Here is a 13507-nt window from a genome sequence, read left to right as displayed (position 1 = left end):
CGCGAACTGATTTTGCCCATTTTTTTTTTCGTTGAAGGGCAAAAAACCTTTGAATTCAACATCAACATCAACTTCATCAGCTAATCAACCAATTACCCCAAGATGAGCTTCCCTTATATGCAGAACGATCTTTCACAGTCTGCCCAGCTCCAGAAACTGAACCAACTACAACAATTGTCCTTCTCTCCTCAAATAAACCAAAGAGCTGGTTTAAACCCTTTATTATTACAACAACAACAACAACAACAACAGGCCCAAGTACAAGCTCAATTACAAGCCCAACAATTACAAGCTCAGCAGCAACAACAACAACAGCAACAACATCAGCCACCACAAGTACCAGGATCAGTTCCATTACCAATAACAACTGTTAAAGAAGTTTGGAATGATAATTTCCATCAAGAATTTAATATAATACGTCAATTAATTACTCAATATAATTATGTTTCATTCAGTACAGAATTCCCAGGTATATTGGCCAGACCAATTGGTGTTTTCACTTCAACAAATGATTATCATTATCAAACTTTAAGAACAAATACTGATTTATTGAATTTAATTCAATTTGGGATTTCATTAAGTGATTCAAATGGTAAAAAACCTGATAATATTTATAGTACTTGGCAATTTAATTTTAAATTTGACTTGAATTCAGAAATGATCTCAAATGAAGCTTTTGAATCTTTAGTTAAAACTGGAATTGATTTTAATAGACATCAAATGTTGGGTATTGATCAATTTGAATTTGCAGAATTATTAACAAGTTCTGGATTAATATTATTACCAAATGTTTATTGGACAAGTTTCCATTCAGGTTATGATTTTGGGTTTTTAATTTCTTTATTAACAAATAATCAAATGCCTTCAAAAGAAGAAGATTTTTTACATAAAATTGGTTTATTTTTCCCCAATTTATATGATTTGAAAATATTATCAAAAGGTTTAACAAATAAAGAAACAAATCCAAAATTAAGCTTGGAAAATCTTGCAGATGAATTAAATATTCCAAGATTAAATATTTTTGTATCTACTGGAGGTCAAGCACTTTTAACAAATTTAACATTCATTGAAATGAAAAACAAGCTTCATGATATAAACAAATTCAATGGATTGATCCATGGACTAGTTACTGAACAGCAACAGCAACAAAATCCTCTTTTAAATGAATTATGAGTATTATTTTCTTCCTTAACAATGCTTTGAGATGTAGTGCGTGAACCGATTTGTTTTTTTTTCCAAAGAAGTTTTTTTTTAAAGAAAAAAAGTGAACCATCAACAGACTTGAGAAAAAACACACAAGAAATTAATTGACTCTTTTTACCCCCTGGGAAGTTGAAATCAATTACAATCTATTGTTTCATTTGTTGGTAATTAAAATTCCACTTGTCATCATCGTTCCCTTTTTTTTTCTATTTGTCATTGTTTTTTTTCCGTTGTTGTTTGGTTTTGTTAAAGTATAAATAATGTCACCATCTCCATCACCATCTTCTGCTGAACAAGTCACTTATTCATTTGTGAGCTTTTATTATGGGAAATTACATGAAAACCCTACAGAATTATATCAAGCTTATACAAAAGATGCCACATTAACTCATTCAAAAATCCCTTCAAATAATAATGATCAAGAAATTATCAATAAATCAATTGAATTTGAACAAGTTTCATCAATTCAAGAAATTGAAAATTTTTATTCAAAATCAAATATTAAAAATTGTAAAATTAGAGTCTCAAGTATTGATTATCAAGCGGTTTCATTAAACAATTCTGTTTTAATTTCAATCATTGGTGAATTGGCTTTAACTGATGAAAGTCCAGTTTATAGATTTACTCAATCTTTTATCTTGGTTCCAGGTAAAGTTGCTAATGCTTATGATATCAGTAATGATATCTTTAGATTAATTCCTGATGATGATTTTGAATTGAACCAAGATGAAGAAATTGCCGTTGTTGAAGAGAAACCAAAAGTTGAACAAGAGGTACAATTAGAAGATGAGACTCCAAAAATTAATGGTGAAGTCAACGAGGAAAAAAAAGAGGAGTCACCTGAAGCGGTTGAAATTGAAGCTGTTGAAGAACCAAAACAAGTTGAAACTGCTGAAGAGGAAAAAGAAGTTGAAATTGTTGACGAGGAAACTCCTGAAATTCCAGAAGATGAACCAAAAAAGAATGAAGTTGAAGAAGAAAAAGAAGAAGAAGAAGTCAAACAAGATGAGAAGCAAACCGAACAAGAACCTGCTAAACCTGTCAAGAAAAGCTGGGCTCAAATCTCAAGTTCTGCTCCTGTTGTTTCAACAAATGTTGCAAAACCAAAACCTAAATCAAAAGCTACAACACCAACAATCCCAAACACTGACACTACAAAAGAATCTAAAGAATCAAAAGAACCATCACCAAAACCTCCTTTACAAAACATCACCAATCAAAAGGCATCAAGAAAGAAATTTGAACATTTGTACCCTGTTTTAATCAAAGGTACCGAATATTTAACTGCTCAAGATTTGAAAATTGCATTGGATCAAGAATTTGGTAAAACTACTAAAGTTGAACCAAGAGGCACTTATGCTTTAGCTGATTTTGAATTGGAAAAATCACAACAAAAGGCTTTAGCTACCAAAAATTTAAAAATTGGGTCAAGCACAATCTTAATTGAACAAAAAACTAAAAGATATGAATTTAAAGATAGAAAACCAAATACCAATAATAATACCAACCAAAACAATAATAAGAATAAAGATGGCCCAAGACAAAATAATAATGCTAATTATAATCAAAAAAAGAAAAATACAAACAAATAATGTTCAATTAATGAAATCAAAAAAATCAAATTAAGATAATATCAAAAGCTGCATAATAATATGATGATTATAGAATAGCTTATTTATGAAGTTAAAAGTGAAAACAAATAGCTGTTTTAATATGGCGCTCGTACAATTAAATTACAAATAGTTGTATAACTCCAAAAAAAAAAAATATAATAGCATAAATAACAACTATTTAAGCAATTCTTCAATCACTCTATTTTCAGTTCTTGGTTCACCAGACTCGATTTTCTTCAAACCTAATCTTCTTAAAACTTCAATAATCTTATCCCTTGGGAATCCCATATTTTCAAAATTTTTAACTGTTGCTTCATCAATACCATATAACTCGGCATCGCTAACATTCTTTGAATCGCTATCAGAAGCATATATTTGAGTCCAATATTTAGCAGTATTGGTGAATCCATTTCTATCGGATATATAATGCTTAGCAACTTCAGCATCTTGTGGATCATTTGGTTCTGGTGATTGAAATAATGACTGTAACGAAATTAATGATGACTTTATTGTCAAGATTGGTGTCCAAGCATCTTTCAAACTGAAGGCAAAAAAAAAATTAGTATATACTAAAATATGGATTCTTCAAGTTACTCACATATCTAAACAAATTGCACCTGTGACTGATGAAATATTTGGATGATAAACTTTGGTGTCAAATTTCATAATTGGTGGTTTGAAAGGGTCTTTTAAATGATTAGCAACTTAAACTCAAAATTAATACTCAAACGCTACACTTACATTCATTCTAGAATATCTAGTTAATATTATATTCTCCAATATGGAAATTCACATTACTCACTGGAATTTTGATATCAACGACAAATTTACCTCCTGCATATGGGGTATCTGGTGGTCCAATAAAAGTACCCTTGAGATGACTTAAATCATCTTCTTGAACCAGATTAAGGGTTATCGAGGCTTCAGTATCTTTCTGGACATCGTCCAATTCTTTCACAATACGTTTCATTCTAGACATTTTGGTATAATTCTCAATGTTTAGAACAAAATTCAACTCACAAGTTTGGATTTTTCAATTCATTTTGTTGTTTTGTTTTAATTTTGTGGAAAATCTCACCAAAACATTACACGGTACGAAATGGCAGTACTTACCCTCAATAGAAAACACAATAAAAACGCTTGATATCAAATACTATACAAGTTCAAAGAATCTCACGAACATTTCTTGGTTCATCTCTGGAGTCCTGGGGTTCCAAGTTTGATCTAGACCCAGTAGTTGTACGTTGTTCATTCTTGTCTTGTTGGTCAAACGTCAAATATGAATGATCTCCCAATTTTCTTGGTTGAATAATATACTTAATCAAAAATATTATTCCAAAAAACACAGATAAAGCTGCAACAACGAGATACGCAATACCAAGACTTAAATTTCTACCACCGACAACGCTGCTAGATGTTAAAACCATAGATTTGGTACCTCCAAACATGGACACTGGGAAATTTAATCCAATATTTATAACGTAATCACCCTTTTCCAAAGTTTGTGAATCATTTCTTAAAGCCAACTTCATAAAGCTTGGTAATCCTGCAGTTCTCATCCAGACTTGTAATGCTTCCCATTGTGATAAATCTGGTAAGTTCTCACTAGTATAACCGTCTGGATATCTTTTAGCCCAATTTGGTGGTGGTACAATATCTGATGGGTCATATTTTGTTTTCTTATACTTTGATCTGTCTGCACTCCAAGAAATTTTTTTATCAGTCATATCATAAACTGAACTTTCATCATCTGACTTATATGGTGATTGAAATGTATCATTAAAAAATGAATTTGCAATTAACCCACATGGATAATATGGTTTACCTTCAGAGTTTGTTTTTAAAGGTTTACAATCACTATCTAGATCATCTGCACTAACTGCTTCACCCTTTAGTTGTTTTAAATCATAAGATTCAACATATTCTCTATGGTTTTGATAAAATTTGGTTAATTTATAATATAAAAACACTGGTGCTTTTATTTCATGTGGGATTGAGAATTTAATTTGACAAGTTAAATCATCATCATTCTGAGTCAATTTCCATTGCGGTGGATTATAATCTTTTGAATCATAAGATTGGAAATGCTTTGAAACGTATTGAGATGGGACTTGACCAAAATCTGATGTATTAGCTAATTCACTGCATTTACTGTACTCCACAACTAATTGTTGAACATTAAATGTAGTATATATCAACGCAATTCCTAAAGGAGTGAAAATGATGGCTATTAGGAATAATAAAGGTAGAACTGATCTTGGTGAAAGTATGGGTTGCCATGATTTTAGTCTTTGTTGTCTAAAAGCGGTATCTAATTTTTGTTAGTAAATTTTCAAGAATAAACCCCCCCCCCCATAAAAGGAAAAAACACTAACTTGGTGGCTTCCTAGACTTTGCTCTAGGTTGATCTACTATACCACTGATGTCACTCTCTCCAGAGGACCTTCTTTTCCTCAAAAATGATAACATAACCTCTATGTTTTTGAGGATTTCTCAGTATATGTTGAAGTGTCAACAATAATTAAAAAAAAAAACAAGAAAACTTCATCTTGATCCTTCGCGAAATCTGTCATTTTCAGACGGGCCACAACAACACTGCGCCGACTACACTACAAAAGTATATAAATTCATTAAATTCATATTCTCTCTAATATACAAATAATATTTTACAATCAGGCAGAAGCTACTGCTGGTGCAACTGACTTGGAATTGGAACCAATGTGACGTAATAATGATCCGAAAATATTTTCAAGCTCAGGGGCAGATTTTGTAAAATCCAAGTCAAAAAATGCCAATTCTGTGTTTTTCAACAACTCTGTAAATGTAATTAATAAACCCCAAGGATGAGGTCTGTTACATATAACTCTTTCCAATAAAACTCTGGTGATGATTTGTTGAACCTGTGATTTCTTACCGTTCCATAATGATTGAGCACCAAAGAAATGTAAAATGATATAACTAAACCATTGAGTATGGGAATTTGGATATCTCAATTGGTTACAAATAGCTTCAATCAAGTGATACTGGAATTCAACAGTGCCTTCTTGCATTAATCCCGACAATAATGCAAAATGTGAAGATTTTGGGTTGAATGTTTGTCCATTTGGTTGACGATCGTTAACAGCTTGTATTCCAACATACAAAACTATCGCATTGATAGCTTTAACATTGAAGTTAGATTTTGAATAACCAATACCTGCTTCTTCAACAGGTGTTTGCTTGATACCATTAATTATTGTTTTCAAAAGCATATTAGATGGAATTCTTAAATAACCATCTACTGGTTTCTTCAATGATCTCAAATCATTAGAAGGATTGTAAGATATGACAGGAGCTTCAGTAATTTCCGGCAGACGATCAACCTTCAAGCCTTGTGTAAATGGATCAGGCATTGATATGCTTTTTGGGAAAGCTGACAAAACAATATTTCTTAACTGAACAAACGATTGAGGAATTTCACAGCACAATTGATAATGATGCTGAACAAGAATCTCTGGATAATCATGAAGAAGCAGTAAAAAGATACGTAATGTACCTTTGTAAATGACCGAGATGACTTCTGGCATATCTTTTGATTTGATATATTTTGTTTCAAATCTTAGCAAGTCCAACAATAATAATACAAATTTACCTTGAGCCTTTGGATGATTTGATTCAATGATATTTGGCAAGAACATTCTATGAGATATCAATGTGACCCATGCAAATGCAAAACCTGGGAATGCAAGAGGTTGATAAGCATTGAAAAAATCAGCCAAAATTAAATAAAATGATGTATTGAAATCATCAAGATCATGTGAATCAGTAGCAACAATTGACCATTCTGATAATAATGTTGAAAAAATTCTGAAATAAGGTCTTTCATTAAATTCCGATTGTGAATTCTCATGATCATTTGCGAAAACTAATGATATGATTGATAAAATTAACTTGAAATAGTTTGAACGGGAAATTTCACTCTCTTGTTGCAAAATTAAAAGTTTAACAATAAGTTTGGACAAGGCATCAGTTGAAAGAAAAACATCACTAACTGGGTCACTTTCTTTGAAAAATGCAACAGAAATCTCAACGGCATTTCTGAAAAACAATGTCATACTTTCAGGTTTATTTAGTATACCACTCTTCACCATTTGATGAATAAAAACAATATGAAGCTTCTCATTTTTAGGCTCATGTTGCAACAAACGAACCCATTCCGTGAAAACATAACCCATTCTATCAGATTCTGAAACTTCATTATTAACTAGAGAAGTTGGTTCTTTCTCTAAAAAGTTCAAAAATTCCACAATATTCTCATTATCTTTAATATCTCTTAAAACATCAACGGTTAATGCAAAATCAGATCTGAATGCAACAGAGTTTTCAGAAGAAACACTCTCTTTAATCAATTTAATGGCAAAATCAATAGAATTTTTATTTTCCTTGGTGATTGATTTGGATAATGGTCTATCTAAATCAGATGCACTGATTAAACCAGCTTTCAATAAAGTGAACATCACCTTACTATTGAATTTTCTTTCATCAGAAGCATGAATTAACCACCAGCAAACATCTTTTCTTGTTGAAACTGAAATTGTACAGATCTTTTCTAACAAAAACACAAATACCTCAACTGACAAATCTGATTCGGATGTAGTGAAAAGAGCGTTAACAATAAATTGTGCGATTTTCAACATTAAAGATTCTCCAGCTAAATTTCTTGCAGTGAGACTAAAGATTTGTGTGATTATTAATCTGATTGGTGAATCAGAAGGTATGTCATCCAGTTTTGTACCTTCGACATCTGCAATAGCTTTTAAGAGACTATCAACTAGTGATTGTAAATATGCGAATGTTTGTTCAATTGTAATTGGCTGTTGTGATTGCTGCTGTTGATTAACATTATTGACACTTGAAGTTGGAGCCAATGCCTGTGCTTCTAGTTGTGGTTGGATAACTTGTGTTGTAACTGCATTTGGTGAAGTTAATTCATGTTTTCCAAAAGCATCATAAACTTGATATTGACGAGGTGTGACACCAGTTGGTTTCAACCCCAATGGTTCAGGCAATTGAACTGAGTATCTTGATAGATATTGAGAGTAAAATGGCTGATCAGTCCTTCTCTCTTGATGTTGGCGACGAGCAGCAATAGATGCGACCAAAACCTCATCAATTTCCTTCACAGCCTTATCCATAGCAGCATTTTCAACAAAACTGCAGGCAAGATCAATATTATCATTGATAGCTTGAGGAAGCTCTTCAAAAGGGGAGTTTTCGACATTTAATAATTGAGGAGCAAATGATTGAACTGTTGTCTGGATATTCTCCTTCAAAGGATCACGACAGGTTGCCAAAGCTAAACCTTCTGCCAAACGGCGAACTAAAGTGTAAGCGGCAGAACGAAGTTTTAGTTCATCAACTTCAGTGGCGAAATCTTTCAAAATCAAAGATCTAGCAGTAGTAACAGCAATGCTAACAGCCCTTTCGACAGCTGGTGGTAGGATTTCACGAATTGATTTTGTTAAAGCCATGATAAACAAACGTTTCAAGTTTGGATGTGTGACAAAAGATGTGGAACCCAACAAGTGCTGGAACAAAGCTTCATTGATTTGTTGCTGTGGTTGTGCAACCTGTGGACCAAGTTGTGGGGGAATTATCTGTTGTTGTTGTTGTTGTTGTTGAACTTGTGGTTGATTCATCAAAGAAGCAGGATCACGAGTAGGAACCTGTTGTTGAGCATCTGGTAAATTTGTTGGTTGTGTAAATTGTGGCAAGCCAGGGGCAGTGGTATCATTCAAATTCATATTAACAACACCATCACTCAAAGTAGCCTTTGGATCTGGTAAACCATGAGTTCTTATAAATAGTGTTGGCTCTAGATCTTTCAAATCAATCTTTAAACTATTGCACAAAACTTCAATTTCGAACCTCAAATTTAATTTCAAACTAGCATACTCATAAAGTTCAGCCAAAACCCTCAACACTCCAATTGTCCATGGATTAGGGTGTTCAAAAACCTCAGAACCTTTTGTTTGATCTAAAATTTTACAGACAAATGGGATCACAAGAGCTAATTTTGATGCTTCACTAGCCTCTAGTAAAAGATCTTTTAAAGACAAATTTCTATGCTTCAATGGTCTATTTCTTCCCAAAGTAATTCTACCTAACCAGCTACCCAAATTTTTTAAATATGACCGTTCACTTGGTGTCTCTTCAGAATCATTCAACAAATCGCTCACTTCTTCCAACGTCACACTAGTAACATACTCAACAAACAAATCGTTTGATATAACATCAACAAGTGAGCCATACAGGACATGGTTGTTTGGTTCTGTTTTAGCTCTCTGTCCAACAAGATATGTAGCAAACCAATGGAAAATTGAAGGACTTAAAAGTGCTTGTATTTCTTTAGCTTTAGACAACAGGTTCTCATCTGACATGTTGTTAACCAAAAACAAAATACGCTGTGAAACTTCTTGTCTTGGTTGTTCTTGAGTAATGTTGTTAGGAAACAGAACCTGTGCGGTAATAGACTTGAAAATTTGTGGTTTTGCTTCAGATCCACCAGCTGCCGCCGTGGTGTTTGATGCAAATATTTGTTGATGCTTCTGTGTTTGATTCAATGGCACATCACCACCAGACGATTTATTATTAACAGCATTTATGATAATTTGATAAATTTGGGGTTGTGATTTTAAACTATCAACCTCGGATAAAGCTGAACAATAATTTGGAAATTCTTGTAATCTTTGCCTGAATGCATAAAGAGCTTGAACAGCAAATTTGAACATATTAGAGTCTGGTGATTGATTGCAAGAATCTAAAATATATCTCAAGGCAATTGTTAAAGCTGTTCCTCTTATCAACTGGAAATAAATCATTGAACCAAACAAGACAGACGTGATAGCTAAAGCATTTAATGGGTACTCAGGGAAAAATCTATATTCATCCAATAATGAATGAATCATACAAGCAAACACATCTTGATCTCTAGGAACATTACTTTCTCTAAGTTCCGACAACATTGTGATCACATCTTTGATATCAATCTCATGGTTGTACATTCTTTGATAAAATACTTTCATTTGTTGTTCAACATCAAATGGGAAGGTATTAACATCACCATTAGCCAAAATAACATCATCATGTCCGAATCCAAAATTAATTAAACGCGGGAATGCTTGTAAAGTTTGAGATTGTATTGATTGAAATTCTTGAAATTGTGTTTCACTTAAATCCTGTTTAGCAACAGTTTCCAGCAATGTAAAAATGGCTTTCAAGCTCGTTGTTTTTTGATTATTGGTTTTGGATTCATCAATCGAGGACTGGACACGTAAATAACTTAATAAAACATCATTGAAAGATGTGTCTCTTTTCTTCTTGAACAAATAACTGGAGAATCCTTCCCAGCCAGCCTTAACAGACAAAACAGCAAGATCTAAACCATTTGCAAGATCAACCGATTCCAAGTAACCGCTGATAAGGTCACTGGAAACCAAGTATGCCATGATTTGATCATTTATGGAGACCTTATTGGTAATCAATTTACCAACTATTTTCAGCAATTGATCCTTTTGATCAAGAGTTTTCAAAATCAATGGATAATATGAGGAACTACCATCTAATAAATGCACAACCAAGTTTTCTAGCAAATCATCAATAGTAGGTGATGGTGGTGAATATTGTAAACAACCAAGTGCAATCAATTCTGGGGCGGTTCTAATATCTTCCTCAAATATTTGATGCAAAAATCTTTTGTGCTCAATATTTTCAATAGCACCTGAATTTGAAATACAATCAAGTTCTAACTTGGTAACATTGTAATAGTAAAGAACAGAATTTTTCAAATTTGGATAAGATAAATCACTGACAATTGGCTTCAAATAGTTTGTTCTTAATAAATCAAATGCTCCTAAAGATGGGTTCAATTGTCTTAGTGAAATGTACAAATTAATTTTGAAATCATTTGGCCATTGATATTCCAAAAAAGCATCAATGGTGCTATCATCGAAGGCCGATAAAAGTTCACTCAATGACTCCTGAGTAATGACAGGATTGACTAACCTCGACAACATCTTGCTAAAGATAACGTTCCAAGTTGGTTGTTTTGGCAATTTTCTAATGATGGATCCAAACTGAGACCCCTTTGCAGAAGCTTCAGGAACATTTTGAGGAGTAAGAGCAGTCAGACCTGGTGTATTTGCCAAGTTTTGTGATCCTGGATACAAAATTTCTGACAATAATAATGCAAGTGCGTCATCTAAGTCTTCTTGTGATTGAATTGACAATAGATCATTTAATAATCTTTCAGGGACAATATGCTCTGGCATCAATGTAGCTAAAATTTCTTGAAATTTCATTTCGGATAGTGACTTGAAGAACTTGGAAATTGCCAACTCTAAACCTGGATATTCACTTGACGCCTGTGCAAGAAATTCTAATAAACTTGAGAATGTTAAAAGTTTTTGATATACGCTAGGTAATTGAGAGCCAAAAAAACTTGTGAAAAAAACTAAAGTTTGATTTGTATTCTTTGTCTTTAATAGATTAATTGAACTTGATAAATTTTCTTCTAAAATGGATTTAACTTGAGCTTTTAGATCCTGAGAGTTCTCTAAACTTAGTGAGAGTGAAACTTGTTCAAATTCGTCTAGCTTGAAATGATCAAAGAGTTCTTTTAAAGTGAATTGTTTGAGTAAGACAGAGTCAGTTCTTGAAACAATATTTGAAAATCTATCAATGTACTGTGGATTTTCAACTAAATATTTCAATTCTTTGGCAATGAGTTTTTCCACGAATTGGTTTGTAATGGTATTAGTTTCAACCAAAGTAGAACTTGTCAGTAATAATCTGGTGATATAACGATAATAAACTTCTGGAACAGATGAGTTGCAAATCTTATGAATTTGATCAAATGTACTGTCAAAGTTACTTTCGTTGATGATTGTAGCAAGCGAAGCAAGTTGAGATGATGTGATCTTAATAAGGTCTTGTGATATAATCTTTTCTTTTACCTTCGAGTTCAATAACTCCTGTCTCGAGCCCTCTTGTGGGCGATTTGATTCTTGTTGTGACAAACTAACTGAGATGCTTCGAGAAGTCTTTTGAATTTAAAGGCAGTCAGTTCAACCAACGTATAGGCGAGCAGCTCTTTTAATGGAAAGTAAACACAAAGGACGGGTCTTGTGGTTCTGTAAGTTAGTTATTCTGAAAGTACTTCCCGCTGAAGGTGTAACTCAACTCACTGTTTGTTTCCAATTGTACAAAAAGCTCAATGATTTGAAGGTGTGAACTATAATTGATGCAGCAGACACAAAATATGTTCAAAGGGTAATCGGTGGATGATGTGTTTCAATGAACTTGTTGTTTATTGGTTATTGTTGTTGTAGTTCTTGATGATTTTGCTCACGGTTTTTTTTTCCATCGAAGAATCAGGATTCAATGTTATTGAAAATTCGCGAAGCCAGCTCATGGGGGTAACACCTCATGATTTTGCTAGCTCAGTTCAATATCCAGTGTTGATTAATAGGTACAAGAGTATTTATTGAGTGGGAATGCATCTTGGATTTTTGTAAGTTGATTAATTTGCCACCAGATTTAAGTCAAGGATTGTGTTGAAGTCACATTAGCTTCCAATGGTGCTCCATAGGAAAATTGTTGACTTCCGCATTCGGGTATTAAAGCGAAACTATCTGTGCATTTACTCGAGCCCTCCCAAATTTTCCTTTCAACAAAATTAAACAAGTTTCAACAAATTCAGCTCATCACCTATTGTACACAACTTGCTCAAGATGCTATTACCACCTGATAACTTTGGATTGGTAGAGGAGGGAATTTGTAAGATGGATCGTATTCTTGTTTTATCTAGTTAATTTGTACTAATTTTGGAAAGACCGCTGTTCAAAATTAGATGCTATAAATTTTGCATTCTTGGAAACTCTTCAATTAAAATCAATAATTCTACTGGATAATGAGTCTCCAATGATGAAAAATTTCCAAAATTTCATGACTTTGAATAATATTGAGGCTATAAAATTTGAAAATCAATCAATAAACACTGAAATCAATGAAAACAACCCTGATTGGATGGTATTCAGTAAGGAGATTATCACCAAAATCTTTGAAGTGCTTTTGAACAAAAAAAACTGCAATTTGCTAATTATTGACAAAACTAATGTTATAATTGGTCTCTTGAGGAAAATCTGTAAATGGAACTATTCAAGTTTAATATCCGAATATAGATTATACAGTGGTAAAAATTCAAACTATTTTGCTGAAACATTTCTTGAATTGGCAACATTAAAATTGAAATCCAATTTTTCATTTGGACCTGCTTCTATGATAAGATCAAGGTCAAGCAGAAATAGTTCTTTAGACTACACTTATGGTTCACTTAACGAAAGGAGACTATCTGAAGATTTAGAGTTGGATGATGATGAGAATGAAGAAACCTTGCTATCTGCATCTCCCCAAGTGCCTAAGAATTTATTAAGAATGGCAGAACTTCGTAAAAAGAGGAAAAAGTCAGATGCAAAACAAAGTCTGGAAAGTTCCTTCTTGAGTTTTACTGATTACAATTTTTATTTACCGTTACAAATTTTCAAAAATATTGAGGTTATTGAAGTTGTTTTACCTATAGAAAATGATCTACCAGATTGGTTCAAATTACAGCGTGATATTTGGGAAGATGAATACCATCATAAATATTAGTC

General features: G+C 32.9%; 5 protein-coding genes across 5 annotated transcripts; 3 read left to right on the top strand and 2 right to left on the bottom strand.

The window, feature by feature from the left end:
• Positions 1 to 117: 117 nt before the first annotated feature.
• Positions 118 to 1173, top strand: POP2 (CCR4-NOT core DEDD family RNase subunit POP2; the record flags this gene model as incomplete). Its single annotated transcript, XM_019182189.1, has 1 exon — positions 118 to 1173. The coding sequence occupies one exon, from the start codon at positions 118 to 120 to the stop codon at positions 1171 to 1173; it is 1056 nt and encodes a 351-aa protein (XP_019037068.1).
• Positions 1174 to 1463: 290 nt separating this feature from the next.
• BRE5 (Bre5p) lies at positions 1464 to 2795 on the top strand (the record flags this gene model as incomplete). The annotated part of the gene is made up of 1 exon (XM_019183654.1): positions 1464 to 2795. The coding sequence occupies one exon, from the start codon at positions 1464 to 1466 to the stop codon at positions 2793 to 2795; it is 1332 nt and encodes a 443-aa protein (XP_019037067.1).
• Positions 2796 to 2990: 195 nt separating this feature from the next.
• On the bottom strand, positions 2991 to 3795 carry UBC1 (E2 ubiquitin-conjugating protein UBC1; the record flags this gene model as incomplete). The annotated part of the gene is made up of 4 exons (XM_019183653.1): positions 2991 to 3357; positions 3415 to 3502; positions 3558 to 3564; positions 3619 to 3795. 4 exons carry the CDS (start codon positions 3793 to 3795, stop codon positions 2991 to 2993), a joined length of 639 nt encoding a protein of 212 aa, XP_019037066.1.
• A 184-nt stretch (positions 3796 to 3979) lies between these two features.
• On the bottom strand, positions 3980 to 12283 carry CDC39 (CCR4-NOT core subunit CDC39; the record flags this gene model as incomplete). Its single annotated transcript, XM_019183652.1, has 4 exons — positions 3980 to 5127; positions 5192 to 5202; positions 5520 to 11885; positions 12279 to 12283. 4 exons carry the CDS (start codon positions 12281 to 12283, stop codon positions 3980 to 3982), a joined length of 7530 nt encoding a protein of 2509 aa, XP_019037065.1.
• A 303-nt stretch (positions 12284 to 12586) lies between these two features.
• On the top strand, positions 12587 to 13505 carry WICANDRAFT_80025 (uncharacterized protein; the record flags this gene model as incomplete). Its single annotated transcript, XM_019184988.1, has 2 exons — positions 12587 to 12632; positions 12688 to 13505. The coding sequence occupies 2 exons, from the start codon at positions 12587 to 12589 to the stop codon at positions 13503 to 13505; spliced, it is 864 nt and encodes a 287-aa protein (XP_019037064.1).
• Positions 13506 to 13507: the final 2 nt, after the last annotated feature.

The sequence above is a fragment of the Wickerhamomyces anomalus genome (assembly GCF_001661255.1).
Source record: "Wickerhamomyces anomalus NRRL Y-366-8 unplaced genomic scaffold WICANscaffold_5, whole genome shotgun sequence".
Lineage (NCBI taxonomy): Eukaryota > Fungi > Ascomycota > Saccharomycetes > Phaffomycetales > Wickerhamomycetaceae > Hansenula > Hansenula anomala.
This window is presented reverse-complemented; position numbering and strand designations above follow the sequence as displayed.